This window comes from Urocitellus parryii, chromosome 4, assembly GCF_045843805.1.
Source record: "Urocitellus parryii isolate mUroPar1 chromosome 4, mUroPar1.hap1, whole genome shotgun sequence".
Classification (NCBI taxonomy): domain Eukaryota; kingdom Metazoa; phylum Chordata; class Mammalia; order Rodentia; family Sciuridae; genus Urocitellus; species Urocitellus parryii.
The window spans coordinates 45,945,211-45,960,295 of NC_135534.1; the positions used below are offsets into that span (position 1 = coordinate 45,945,211).

Below are 15,085 nucleotides of genomic sequence, written 5' to 3' on the forward strand. Positions count from 1 at the left end.
ATTGGGAGTTCATAACCCACTTCAATTTAATGTATGAAATATGATATGTCATGAGCTTTGTAATGTTGTGAACAACCAATAAAAAAAATAATAAATAAAAAAAAAAAAAAAAAAAAAGAGAATCCTAAAAATCCTGGGCACAAAGTGACATTTTCACTTATTCATTTTACCTGCTGTAAACAATCAGAACTGTTCAGTTTATTGGTACTAATTCTGCCTTTCCTTATGTTGCTAGGCTTGTGTGTGCTTAGTTTTTCCAAATTAGTAATATACATTTTTTAGTAATATATATATATGTATATACATTTATACAAATGTATAAAGTAAAATATGGAGAGGTCATAATTCACCATGCATTTTTAACAATCATTTCTCCATGTTTTACTTTATACACTCAGAATATCTAAATGATGGTAATATCTCAGTACATTTCCTGATTGGTGAGTGTATGTACTTTTTTATATAATCTTGTGAATAAATGACATTTTACAATTAAAAAACAGTACACTAAGCAACACAAAAGAACAAAGTATCTGCTTATTTATATCAAAGAAAGCTCATTAGTTTACTACAAAGAGAAAGAAAATTAGGCCAAAATCAGATTGGTGCCTTACATTTGTGCTTAAATACTGTCTTCGAATTTTTTCTTGGAATGGGCAGAGCTTTGTAACTTGGAATCGTTCCAAATTACTTTTCATTTTCACTACCTAAAAAAGATAGGAAACAATAAATTACAAAGAAATCTTGAAAGAACATAAAAATATATCTATTATATCCTACTACTTACTCACAGGTCATCTTTGATATTTTGGTTCATAATTCATAGCCTTCTAGATATTTTGCTTTTGTGTGTAAATGTATAAAAAAACGTACATGCTCTTACAAAATTTGACTTGGCTTAATGTGAATCTTTGAGTCAGTAAATACTCATCTAAGTCACTATTTTAAATAGATGTGTAATATTATTTCAATGTATGAACATACCAGATGTTTCTCTTTTTGGTACCAGGGATTGAACCCAGGGGCACTTAACAGGTGAGCCACATCCCCACCCTATTTTATTCTAATTAATTAATTTGGTATCAGGTATTGAACCCTGGGGTGATTAACATCTGAGCCACATCCCCAACCCTTTTTATATTTTATTTTGAGACAGGGTTTTGCTAAATTACTGAGGCTGGCTTTGAACACACAATCCTCCTGTGTCAGCCTCCTGAACCACTGGGATTACAGGCATGGGTCAGTGCCTGGTTATACCAGGTATTTCCTTAACCAATCCCCTTCTGGTAGATATTTAGGCCATTTCCAGTTTTTCTTTCTTACTAACAGAGAAACATTTCTGTGGTTAAATATTTATACACGTTATTATTTCCATAGGTTAAATTTCTAAATGTTGAGTTTCTAAGTCAAAGAACTTATGGAAGTGGAAAAAAAGGTCTCTTCTTTTAGCAAATAGGCCAATAATGATCACTTTATTCTTCTGCAAATTAGTGGGTGAAAAAAAAACTTTCATTGTTGCTTTAATTTATTTTAGTATTAGTGAGTCTGGAAATTTCCTAAGTTCACTGACTGTCTGCATTTTTTAGTGAGTTTCTGCTACGTCTTCTTTATTTTTTAAAAAAGTTTTTTTTTCTATTTTTTAAAATAGAGATTGAATGGGCACTTTACCATTAAACTATCATCTCTAGCCTTCTTATTTTTTACTATGAGACAGGATTTCCCTAAATTGCTCAGGCTGGCCTCAAATTTGCAGTTCTCCTGCCTCAGTCTTCTGAGTATCTAGGGTTACAGATGTGATTATACCTGGACTGCCTATTGTTCTCCACCCCCACCACTCAGTACTAGGATCCAAGTATGCTAAGCAAACATGCTATTACTGAACTATACCTCCACCCCTTGCCTGTTCTTTTTACTGAGATATTTATCTTTTTCTTTCATTTTCTGATTTTCGTTTTTTTTTTTTTGGTGCCGGGGACTGAACTCAGGGCCTCCAGCATGCTAGAAGTACATGCTCTACCACTGAACTGTACTCCCAACTTCTTATCCTTAACAACTGTTTAAAGAGCAAACTATATAAGGAAAGCTATTATTAATGCTATAAATATTTTCTCACTTGTCAACTGTCCTTTACTTGGCTAAAAGGGTTTTGGTGTTAAATACTTAATGCTGGTTTGGGGATGTAGCTCAGTGACAGCACTTGCCTAGCATGTGTGAAGCACTGGATTCAATTCTAGTACAGAAGGGGGGAAAAAGGCTATATTTGTTGTTAGTTCTCATTTTGGATTTTACTATCAATGAAAATGTATCAAATAAGTAATTTTACACATATTATTTGTTTTGGGCCACTGTTCTTCCATTATTTATTATGGTATGGCGTTATGTTTAAGTTTAAAATTATATGATCATAAATATAGAACTGATCTAGATCTGAGATTCCTAATCTATGAAATGGGTAAAACCAAAAATATGAAGACGCGGTGAGGAATAAATCACATAACATATGCAAAATAATTTTACCACTGTCTGGCAAATGGTAAAAAATAAAGATTTCCAATTTCAAAATAATATCTCATGAACCCACTACATAATAACTAGCTGTGTTTAAAATTGATTCCAACCTTTTCTTCTAGGAATGGTGTATTAACAGGAAAACAGGACCAAAAATGCCGCAGAAGTTCTCCAACAGCCACATACAAATGTTTCAATTCGGACTGAATATCATTTGGCACCATCTCTGCAAGAGAAGGAAGAGGTCCACAGGACAAAAGTTATTTTCACACATGTATAGTCTTTGAAAAAATGATCACTCAAGGCAATAGTGGTGTGTAGTTCAGTGGCAGAGAACAAGCTTAGCATGCATGAGGCACTAGATTCATTTCCTAGTACCACACACCAATCAGCAAAGATCCCAGAAATGCCCCAATGAAAAAACAATTAACTTTAGCACTCCCCTGGTCTTGTTCTTTAGAGCTTATTTAAGCAAAGGGATAGCAAAAAGTGGCCTAGCACATACGGTTTATGGCTTGCTGTGTCCCTCCCTGCATAAGTGCTCCTCCAGGTGACAGTGCTGTGATGGTACTACTAGCGGCACTACTTGATAGAACCTGAAAGAAAGGAGACATAGAAACTGATTTTCTGTCTTTTTGTCAAATTAACATTTCCATTTTATACCAGAAGGTCAAGTGTTTATTTCTATAAAATTCAGCAGCTAGAGAAAATTATTTCCCTTGAGGCCAGAAATGGTTTGTGTAGAAAGAGAAAAACCTGTTTTCTAGAAATACAGTTTTCCCTTATTAGTGGTTTTATTTACCTGTAGTCAACTATGGGATGAAAATATTAAATGGAAAACCAGTAATAAACAATCTTAGTTTTATATTGTGCACAGTTCTGAGCAACATAATGAAATCTTGCTCTGTACAGCCTAAAACATGAATCATCCAGTGCATCCTTGCTGTATATACTATCTGCCTGTTAATTAGTAGCCATCTAGGTTACCAGATCTACTGTTGTGGAACTTTTGGACTTGTCTAACCCCTATTTTACTTAATAATGGCCCCACATGCAAAAATAGTAATGTTTGCAATTCAGACATGCCAAAAGAGAAGTCAGAAAGTGCTTCCTTTAAATGACAAGGTGAAAGTTCTGGATTTATGGAAAAAAAATATACTGAGATTACTAAGATCTATGTTAAAAACAAATCTATGAATTTTGAAGGAAAAAAAATTCATGCTAGTTTTGCTTCTATACCTCAAGCTGCAAACCTTATGACCACAGTGTTTGGTAAATGCTTAGTTAAGATAGAAAAGGCATTAAATTAAAGGTACTATGCACAACTTCTGAAATCCACTGGGGGACTTGGAAGGTATCTCCTGTGGCTAAGGAGGAACTACTGTAATTGGCAAGTCCATAGGAACTAGAAACTCACTAGTTTTTGCCTAGTTAAGCCCTTTCAGAAGCACTAATTCAATTCAACTCTTTACCATTGTAGGTAAAATTGAGTTTATGGAAAGCAAACAGGTCAAGTAAAACATTCAATGGAGTACGGGAATGCAGCTTGATGGTAGAGAGCATACCTGCCATGCATGAGGCTTTCCATCATCAGAACAAAACAAAGAACCCTCTCACAACCGGGGCTTGCCCCCAAAATATGTTAACATGTATCCTTGATAAGTGCTGGAGGTGGGGATAGGGAAGAAAGATAATAGAAAATTTATCATTTGTTTTTAATTTTCTTTCTTTTTTACATTGGTGAGGATAGAACTTAGGGCTTGGCAAGTGTTCTACCCCTGAGCTACATCCCTAACCCCTTTTTATTTTGAAGAAAGTGAATAAACAAAGCCAAGGGAGAGAAAATATATTCCCCATGGTGTCAGTATTAACATTTAGGGACAAAATTAATTTATTATTCAATGAGTGCCTAACAAGTGCCTGGGACTGTGGCTCTAGGAAGGAACAAATCATTTGTGGAACAACTCAAATCAGGGCTACTATGTCTGGAGTTTTTACATGTAGAAATCCATGTGTATGGATTAGATTAAAAAATACAAGATGTATTAATTACAAAAGGAAAAAAAATTGGTGGAGAAACCAGCAGATACTACCTTAAATGATCAGAGTTAATATTATAAGTTAGAATATGTGGGGCTGAGGCTGTTGCTCAGTGGTAGAGCATTTGCCAAGTACAAGTGAGGCACTGGGTTTGATCCTCAGCAGCATAAATAAATAAATGTTTATCACAAATATATATACATATATAAAATAAAAGAACATGTGAATTCTGATACGATGCACTGAGGACACAACATCATTTCTGTAGTATTATCGTCAAAAATGAGTATCATGAAGAAACATTAGAGAAACTTAAGTTGAGGATATCCCACAAAATACTGGCCTATACTCCTTAAATGTCAAGGTCATGAAAGACAAGGAAGACTGAAAAATTGTTCCAACTTAAAGTTGAGATTAAAGAGACAAGAGAACCAAATATACCTCATGAACCAGGTTTGGCTGCTAGATCAAGTAAAATTTTTATTATAAATAATCTAGTGATATAATTGGTGTGATTTTATTATTATTATTATTATTTTGGTGGACACAACATCTTTATTTTTTATGTGGTGCTGAGGATTGAACCCAGCGCCCCACGCATGCCAGGCGAGCGCATTATTGCTTGAGCCATATCCCCAGCCCATTTTTATTAAGACCTGTTAGGACAGATAATAATAGTTTATCAATGTTTATCTATTTATTTAGCAATGCTGGGAACTGAACCCAGGACCTTGTGCATGGTAGTAGGCAAGTGCTCTACCACTGAGTTATATCCTCAGCCAACAATGTTAACTATTAATTCTATAACTGTACTGTGTTATTTAAAACAATGGCTTGGCTTTTTGGAAACATACATTGAAACACCTAGAAGTAAAGGGAGATTACATTGTTAATTTACTTTAAAAAATGGTCGGGGGGTGTCTAAAAACACTTTTTGCAACTTTCTGTAAATCTGAGATTATTTCAAAACAAAAAGTTAAAAAGGTCCCAATGTGGGATAAAATCCACTATACTAGATGCCTTAGTGTCTTTGAAAACAGAAAATCCTCTCTGTACATGTCGAAGACTGCTTTACAGAAGCAATAAAATCTGAGCTGATTCTTAAATAAACACTATTAGTTTCTACAGGGCAGAACCAAGTCTTTGGGCATTCTAAGATGATATAAAGCATAAGGAAAAGCACAAAAAGCATGATGATGATGTGATCAAGAGAGTCTGGATATTTTAGAGTGATACAGAACTCAAGTTGTGTGTAGAGGGAGTGGAGACTGGCTGAAGATGGAATTGGAGAAGTGGGTTAGGGCCGAAGTACAAAGGATCTTTTAAAAGAATTATTAACATATTAATGGTACAAATTAATGGGATTCACTGTGATATTTTATTTATCCACCCTTTTACCCTCACTCCTTTCACACCCACTAGTGCCTAGTAATTACTCTTCTAATTTTTTTTTTAATTTTAATATTTATTTATTTAAGTTTCCTGCGGACACATCTTTGTTTGTATGTGATGCTGAGGATCGAACCCCGGGCCGCACGCATGCCAGGTGAGCGTGCTACCGCTTGAGCCACATCCCCAGCCCACTCTTCTAATTTTTAACGAAAAGAATTTATAGTAATGTTGAGGAAAATACATAGTTTGCCTAAACCAAATTGACAGAATCAAGAAATACTGAAATAACTGATAGAACTTGCCAGTTAACTGTTAAGTGTGAAGGGTGAGAAAAATGAAGACATAATGATCTCTATTTTACATATTCTGAGTTTGAGGTCATGTAGACTATCCAGAGAGTGAAGGTCAAAAGTAATTTGGCAATTTGGGCAATTTCCCTAATAAAACCGACCGAGTATGTGGAAATAAAAACTTAGCAATCACAAAATTCATTGTTTTTCATTACCTTCAGATGCTTCCTAAATATGCCACATATCTTTTCTCTACCTCCTTTTTTTTAAAAAAATTATTTTTCAGGAATAGGTTTCTAAACCCAATTAAAATATTAGTTATATACTTCAAGCTGGCTGTGCTCATAAATCGAGGAAGTATGGGAACTACACAATATAAGTTACCTACCTGAGTTAACTTGGGTGTGTAAGCTTCCATTTCTTGTCTAATACTTTGAAAAGAATTAATAATGTCCTGACTTGTTGCATACTGCAGTGACTGAATTGGAGTTGGACCATGATAATACCTGAAGACACCACAGAAGAAGAAACCAGTCATACATAGTGAAAGTATTCTATTTCTGTCTTTCAACTGGCCCCCCCAGCCCCAGCCTCGGCCCCACCTATTTGGGTAGCAGAGATTGAACTCAAGGGCACTCGGCCACTGAGCCACATCCTCAGCCCTATTCTGTATTTTAGTTAGAGACAGGGTCTCACTTTGGTTCCTCTTGCCTGAGTCTCCCAAATAGCTGGGATTACAGGTGTTTGCCACTGTACCAGGCAACAGAGTAAATTTAAAAACTAAAAAGATACTATACTTTAATGGTAATAAACTGACTTAAAAAAAAATCAATGCTATACTTGCAGAATATATTTTGCAGTGAATTATGCTATATAACTATTCTACTTCAAGTTTATTAACCAGTGATCAAACTTACCTATCTGACTTCTTGAGGTTTAGTGCAATCGTTTTTATGGAATTATTTTTTCCCAAGTCTTCATATTCAATGGATTCTTGTAACTTTGCCTATAATTATTAACAAAGTCTTTTTTATTTTTTTATTTTGTTAGTAAGTTTCTCTATTTTTTTTTTTGGAGGGCGGTGTGTGGGGGTTATTGGAAATGTACTCAGGAGCACTCAACCACTGAGCCACATCCCCAGCCCTATTTTGTATTTTATTTAGAGACAGGGTCTCCATGAGTTGCTTAGTAACTTGCTTTTGCTCAGGCTGGCTTTGAATTTTCGATCTTCTTGTCTCAGTCTCCTGAGCTACTAGGATTACAGGCTTGCACCACTGTGTCCAGCAGTAACTTTCTCTTATACAAGTAATGAACATGGCTGTGCAAGCACTCTATCACTGACCTATTAATACTTTTAAAGTCAATAATGGTTGTATCAATCTCCACTGTATTGGATGTATTACAAATGTTAGGATGTTGTTACTGTCTCACTGTAACGAATATATCTAAATCTTTGCACACATCATTTCCTTTAAAAAAAAAGGTCCAGAGTGAAATTGAGAGCATAAAGTTTAAAAAATTTTACATACTGCCTGATTGCTCGCTCTCTTTTTGGTACCAGGGATTGAACCCAGGGGCACTTAGCCACTAAGCCACATCCCCAGCACTTGTTTAAGTTTTTACTTTGAAAAAATAAAACTTGCTTGGGGCCTTGCAAAATTTTTGAGGCTGGCTTTAAACATGTAATCCTTTTGCCTGTCTCCTAAGTTTCTGGGACTACAGACATGTGCCACTCTGCCTGGCACCCGATTGCTCTCTTAAGAAAGCTTTATATAATTTATTTTTATAATTGGGGCTTAAAAAACACAGAGAGAGTAGCTTAATGAAGTTGCAGAAAAGAAATAAGTAGCCAACTCTTTCCATAGTCCCCATATTCCCAAACAACTTCTTGAATATTTAATGAGAAGACATTTCCAGCTCGAAAATGCTAGGTTTAACAGGAAGGCCAATTCACTTTTTAAAATCTATGTGTGAACTTTTTAAAATTTCAATTGTCTTTGTTGAATACTCTTTCCAGGTAAATAAAATAAAATGTACACATTAAATAGTGTATTTGTATTTATGGAAAGGGAATAAAACCTCAATAAAAATAGTAATAGATTTGACTCAAGGAAAAGTTGGCTAAAGAGCCAAAGCTGAGGAGCTTTAAAATGTTCCACACTCAAAGGCAAACAATGTCTTGATCAGAGAAAGTCATATGTAATAAGCAACATGAAGTACTCCTCCTGGATACTTTATATCGGGGAAACCCAATCCCTAAGTGGCCCCAATTTTTTGTCCGTACCCTTTTGACTGCTGGCTGAAAGCTGTCTGCATCTCCAGAATTTCGATCCATACTGCTCGGCTCACCATTTTGTTCATTTTGTGCTTCTCTTAAAACAAAGGGGAAAAACATTAATGTAAAAAAATTTAAGTAGACATATCTACCACAAACTGGATATCCTGAGAAGCCCAGTAAGTGCACCTATGCAGGTATACTTAACTGTTTCCTGAGACCTGCTGCCAGAACCATGGCACTGTGATGGTTAAACCTCTTGATGATGGCAGCATTACTATTCTCCTTGATGGATTTAGAATTGGAAGTAGATGGCACAGAGGAAATGCCATAGCCCTATGAAAAACAATTTAGTATATTAAAAATCAAAATAAGATTCTGACCTCATCTAATAGGAAAAAGACAAGCTTAGTCGAAAAATGTGCTGGATTATAGAATAATAATATATTCTCATGATTTTAAATAGCCACAGGTAAACATTTAAAAATAAGTGACATTACACACATAAAAAATATCATTAACTTCTTTTAGCTTTTTACAAAACCCCCTCTTAATCTTCAACTCTGCATTTTTTTCTGAAGATGCTGGGGATGGAACCCAGGCCCTCAATCCAGTTAGGAAAATGCTCTACCACTGAGCTATATCAAGAGCCTTTGTATTTTTTTAAAAAAGCAATTCTTGCTGGGCATGGTGGCATATGCCTGTAATCCCAGTAATTTGTGAAGCAGAGACAGGAGGTCAGCCTCATCAACTTAATAAGACAGTAAGTAAATTAGTGAAAACCTGTTTCAAAATACAAAATTAAAAGGGTCGGGGATGTGGCTCAGTGGCAAAGCACCCTTGGGTTCAATCCCTGGTACCCATGTCCAAAAACACAAAAGATATACTTTTTTTCTTTTTTTGGGGGATACTGGGAACTGAACTCAGGGGCACTTGGCCACTAAGCATCATCCCCAGCCTTATTTTGTATGTTAATTAGAGACAAGGTCTCAATGAGCTGCTTAATGCCTCGCTTTTGCTAAGGCTGGCTTCGAACTTGTGATCCTCCTGCCTCAGTCTCCTGAGCTGCTGGGATTACAGGCATGTACCAGCGTGTATGGCTCAAGAATTTTTGATATAGTTAAATAGTAAATGAAGTAACACAACAGAATGAGAGAAAAACACAGACTATGAAGTCAGACAGAAATTTAAATTCTGGCTTTATGGGCTGGATTGTGGCTCAGTGGTAGAGCGCTTGCCTAGCTCATGAAAGGCCCTAGGTTCGATCCTCAGCACCACATATGAATAAATAAAATAAAGCTATTGTGTCCAACTAAGATATTTGTATATATAAATAAAATTCTGGCTTTATTAATTTTCCCAGACATTATTCTAAGTAGGGTAATCAACTTTTCTAAGCTCTATAAAATGTGATATTGAAGAATTATATAATATTTTCAAAAAATGATTGAATACATGTCACATGCTAGGTCTTGAAGATAATTAGACATCTGTTCTAAGGTCACTTGTTTAGTTAGACTTTCCCTAACTAAAGTAGCTCTCCACAAACCAGTCATTCCATCATATTGTCCTGTTTTCTCCCTTTCTTCCTTCCCTTCCCTTCTTTCTTGGTACTTCGGTCTGAAATCAGGGGTGCTTTCCCACTGATCTTTATTCCTAGCAAAGGGGTCCTACCAAGTTGCTTAGGGCCTAAAATTCATGATTCTTCTGCTGAGTCACTGGGATTACAGGCACTGTGCCTGTTTTCTTCATAACATTTGTAATATTTTTTTAAAAAAAATCTTATTTTCCATCATACCTGGCAGTCACTCTTATCTTGGTAGACTGAATGTTCCATGAGGCTGACTTTATTTTTGTTTACTGGACTATCTCTAGCACATGGCATACATGAAGAATTTAGTAATTATTTGATAAACTAGTAAGACCATGTGCCACAGGAACTTAAATACTAGTTAGCAGGAAGTTGGGCTATAAGCAAGTATATGTGGGTAAGAGTTACCTATGAGAGAGGAAGTGGTTAATCTTATGGAGAAGAGTTTTGAAAAAAGCTTCAAGAAGCACCATAGGATAAACAGGTGCTTGCTACACAGACATGGGTGGTAGCAACATTTTGCAGAAACAAAGCCGCCTAAACAAAAATATAAAAGTAATACATATTGTGTCATGAGTTTATATGTAATTCAGTATACCTATAATGAAAGGTGAGTCAAGAATTGCTGAGACATAAGGCTAAGAAATGCATGCCCACTGGGCTGAGAACATAGCTCAGTTGGTAGAGTGCTTGCCTCGCATGCACAAGACCCTGAGTTCAATCCCCAGCACTACAAAAAAGTCTGTCTAGGGACTGGTGGTGTAGCTCAGTGGCAGAACACATGCCTACTATGCACAAAGCTCTGGGTTCCATACAAGTACTGCAAAAAACAAAACAAACAAACAAACAAACAAACAAAAAAAACACCCAAACAAACAAAAAACAAGAAATGCATGCCCAGTATGCACAAGGCCCTAAATTCAATCAACCCCCAACAATTAACAGGAAAAAGGAAAAAGTTCCAGAGAGATAATAGAAGGCTTCTTATGTGATTTCTGTATTGATTCAATAATTACTATGTTCTTCATATATGCCATTTGTGTCAGCTTTATGGAACATACTCTACCGAGAAAACGGCTAGTAGTTATCAAGAAAAACAAGATGCTTTTTGGAAGTAACAAATTAATAGGAATAAAACAGAGAAGGTAACATGATAGAATGAATTGGGGAGAGTTACTTTAAATAGGGTGACATTAGAACAGACAGGTAAAAAATAGTTAGGGGAAGAGTAGGCAAAAAACCAGCAAGTGTAAAGGGTACAGAGATGGAGAAAACTTGGTGTGGAACCAAAATGAGGTCATTGCATCTGGGGCTTGAGTGAGTGGCAGAGGCCAAAGCTGAGGCAGAAGTAGATAGGGTCAAATGGGAGGACTGTGTGTGTGTGTGTGTGTAGGGATTAACTGGGAATTGAACCCAGAGGAACTCAACCCAGAGGAACTCTACCACTGAATTTCACCCCTAGCACTTTATATTTCTTATTCTGGGTCTTGCTAAGTTATTAAGACTTGAGATCGTACTTCTTCAGCTTCTCAAGTTGCTGGGATTACAGGTGGGTGTCACTATGCCTGACTAGGAGTTCTGATTTTTATTCTAAGTTCAATAAGAAGCCATCGAAGAGCTTCATACCAGGAGAGCACCAAGATCTGATTTATACCTCTTCCTGCTAGAGGAGAATGGACTATATGGGCCAAAAGTACAAACAGGAAGATCCAATAGAAAACTAAACAAGTAATCAAACCAGAGGACCTGCTGATGAACTGAATAGTTTGATGTGAACCAAGGGGAGGAATCAAAGACACTCCCAGGTTTTTTGGTTTTTTGGCCTGAGCAAATGTTAATAATGGTTTTTACTGGGATACAGAAAAGCCAGAAGAAATAAGTTTATCGGGATGGGAATCACAAGTTCCATTTTGGATATGGTAAGCTAAGACATATGTAAAATATATAAGTGGAGGTATCAGGCAGGTGACTTTATATAAGATTTTGGTGCTTTTCAGTTAGATCAGGAATATTTGGGATTTGTCATTATGTAATTAGTATTTAAAGCAATGAAACAGAATTTGTTCAGAAAGAGGCTTGATAATATCCTGTGACAGTTGGGTTGTGGCTCAGCAGTAGAATACTTGCCTAGGACATGTGAGGCCCTGGGTTCGATCCACAGCACCATTTAAAAATAAATAAAATAAAGGTATTTAAAGGAAAAATAGAATCAATGATTATTTCTATTAAAGAGACTGGTTAGGGGCTGGGGATATAGCTCAGCGGCAGAGTGCTTGCCTGGCATGAGTTCCTGAGTTCAAATCCCCAGTACCACAAAAAAAAAAAAAAAAAAAAAGGTTACGCAGATGTTGAAATAGCCATACCAATACAACAGAATACTATGAGGGCATTTAAAAATGTAGATAATAATAAAAATAACACCTATTTCTTTTTGAGCACTTACCACATACCAGTTCTATTAACTTTTACTGAGAGTGGGTACATTCTGGAGATTGAACCCAGGGTTAAGCTTGTACTCTACCACTGAGCTACACTCTTAGCTCCTTCTTTTAACTCTTAAAATGATCCTATAAGGCCAGTACAATTAGTTTCATTTTATTGAAAAAAGTAAAAAACCAAAAATAATTGAATTCAGAAATGTTAAAAAATATCAGCATTAAGTTAAGTAGTTTGGTTTTAAAGCCTATTTTTTTTTAACAACTATGGTATTTTTATTAACAATCTGCATCTTTAAAGCTCACTAAGCATTTTCTCAGGATGAATCAAAGAGGGATATGTTTGTAATATGCTGAAATTCACCAAGGAAATAACTGAGTTTGGAGAACTACTAAGAAAAATGACTGAATATCAAGGAAATGACTCACGTGAGCACCAAAGGTTATTTTCTGTTAATGTGAAATCAGATTGTAGCACAAAATTTTAACACTGTTTTTCCTTAACTGGGTACATGTACTAAAATAAAGGGAAAAGTTAGAAAGGAGAAAATAAAAGGATGTGTGTCAGTATGTTTATGTAGTCAGCAGAAAACAAGGCAGAAGAATGATAAGAAAATGAAAAACAGAATTAGGGGAATAACTGAAGAAGGCAAGTTCTTGGACCAGGGATGGAGACGGATGGAAACGGATGGAATTAACACTAGATCAGAAAGGAATAGTTTCTTTCTCTGTGAATGGACAAATCTATACTTGGACTCATGATACTGAGGTAGGTAGCTTACACTTAATGGTCTAATTGTTGGAATAGATTAGGGTGGGGTAAGGGACATCAGAATACTCAAGGCTAGGCAGATAGCATACAATCAATCAACAAATGTTTGTTATAATAATATCTTCCTATCTACTAACATTTATCCACATTTCTTTAGATTAAATGTTAACTAGGGGATGGGATGTAGCTCAGTGATACTGTGCTTGCCTATAGGGCTTGAGGCTCTGGGTTGGATCCTTAGCATCACAAAAACAAGTAAACACGGGAAGGAAAAAAAAAAGTTAGCCACTAAGGTAGAATGCTGAACTTATCATATTAAGCCTTGATGATTACCTGGATAATTGCTCATGGGAAAGCTAAAAAATTGTTTCTAAAAAGTTTTAGCAACTCATACAGGGATTTCAGTTCTTCAAGGTAATTTTAAAGGCAAACAATACTACTGAAAAGCCCCCTGACCCCTTTTTTAAAGGTGCTGAGGATCAAAAACCCAGGGTCTCAAGAGTGCTAAAAAATACTTTCAAAAACCATTTCAGATAACAGTATTTTCCTTCTTTTACAATATCATAAGTGGAATATCTATGGGAGGGAACATGGGAAGAATGGATAAACTTTGGATAGGGCAAAGGGGAGGGAAGGGGAGGGGAGGGAAGGGAGGGGGAAAGGGGGTAGGAAAGATGGTGGAATGAGTTAGACATTTACCCTAAGTACATGTATGAAGACATGAATGGTGTGAAAATACTTTGTGTACAATTAACTTGAAAAACTGTGCTCTATATGTGTACTATGAAATGAAGTGCATTCTGTCATCATGTATAACAAACTAGAATAAATAAATAATTTAATTAAAAAAATAAGTGGAATATCTACACTTACACAATTTAAAAACTATGAAAATGTTAAGGTTAGGAAAATACTGCTTTCTAACTCCTTTTAATGTTTCTTACCTCATCTAATGGTTTATCTTCCAAAGCTGTTAAATCGAGTAGTGGGTTTTTCACTCCTAATGAAACCATTGTTTTTAAACCTAGAAAACAAATGAAATACAAAGTTCAAAGTTTACCCTTCAGATATTAAGAAAAACAAAAACAAACAAACACCATTCATAGTTCTAATAACTAGAGTGGAAAGCTAAATACTAGAATGTATCAGGGATAAACAGTTACCTTTTTCATCTATTTTGGCACATTCTGCAAAGAGATCCTTTGATCCTGTATTCAGCCGGTCCCTATGGAAATAATGAGACTGGAAAAAACGCGTCCAGAATTCCTTTTCTGTCATGTTATGGGGAACATTTTCTGCATATTTCATTTTTACTGTGTGGGGGGGAAACCACAAGAAATAGTTACTAAATTTTCATTTCTTAAAACCTCTCAGATTAGATAATAGAAATACAGACTAAAAGCAAGAACTATAAAGTCCTTACTGCTATATATCATAATCTAATGATACATATAAAATATGATTTGAAGTTAGGTGAGGCACTATAAATCTTAACAAATTATTTAAAAAATTGCATTATGCATCAAGAAAATAAAGTCCTTAAGTTTTAGCAGAAAAACCAAGAACCTTGGAGTTTGACCTAAGTCTGCTTGTTTGTTTTTTATAAATTAGTGCTTTCAATCCAAGGTACTCTTGTTAGGTGATGAGAAAATACAAATTTCATTAACCATGGGACTATCAGCTCAGTTCACTAGAATTTTATAGTCTAGAGAATATAGTGTTTCAGAACAGTTTCTTCAGCCAGAATCTGAGTTCAAAATTCTAAGCTTGCCCCTTATTGTT

The 15,085-nt window shown here is 35.6% G+C and overlaps 1 protein-coding gene across 2 annotated transcripts in view; it reads right to left on the bottom strand.

Annotated features, from left to right (window-relative positions):
* Gtf2h1 (general transcription factor IIH subunit 1) overlaps positions 1-15,085 on the bottom strand; it is a 33,508-nt gene that overhangs the window by 3,051 nt on the left and 15,372 nt on the right. The window contains exons 6-14 of one of the 2 annotated variants that reach the window (XM_026414484.2): positions 14,467-14,616; positions 14,248-14,327; positions 8,714-8,841; positions 8,515-8,602; positions 7,148-7,236; positions 6,619-6,736; positions 3,014-3,104; positions 2,619-2,734; positions 615-707 (exon numbers count right to left, since the gene is read on the bottom strand). In XM_026414484.2, the coding sequence (XP_026270269.1) occupies positions 615-707; positions 2,619-2,734; positions 3,014-3,104; positions 6,619-6,736; positions 7,148-7,236; positions 8,515-8,602; positions 8,714-8,841; positions 14,248-14,327; positions 14,467-14,616 (953 nt within the window). The remainder of the gene's footprint in view (positions 1-614; positions 708-2,618; positions 2,735-3,013; positions 3,105-6,618; positions 6,737-7,147; positions 7,237-8,514; positions 8,603-8,713; positions 8,842-14,247; positions 14,328-14,466; positions 14,617-15,085) is intronic. The other variant, XM_026414485.2, reaches the window with a different exon arrangement.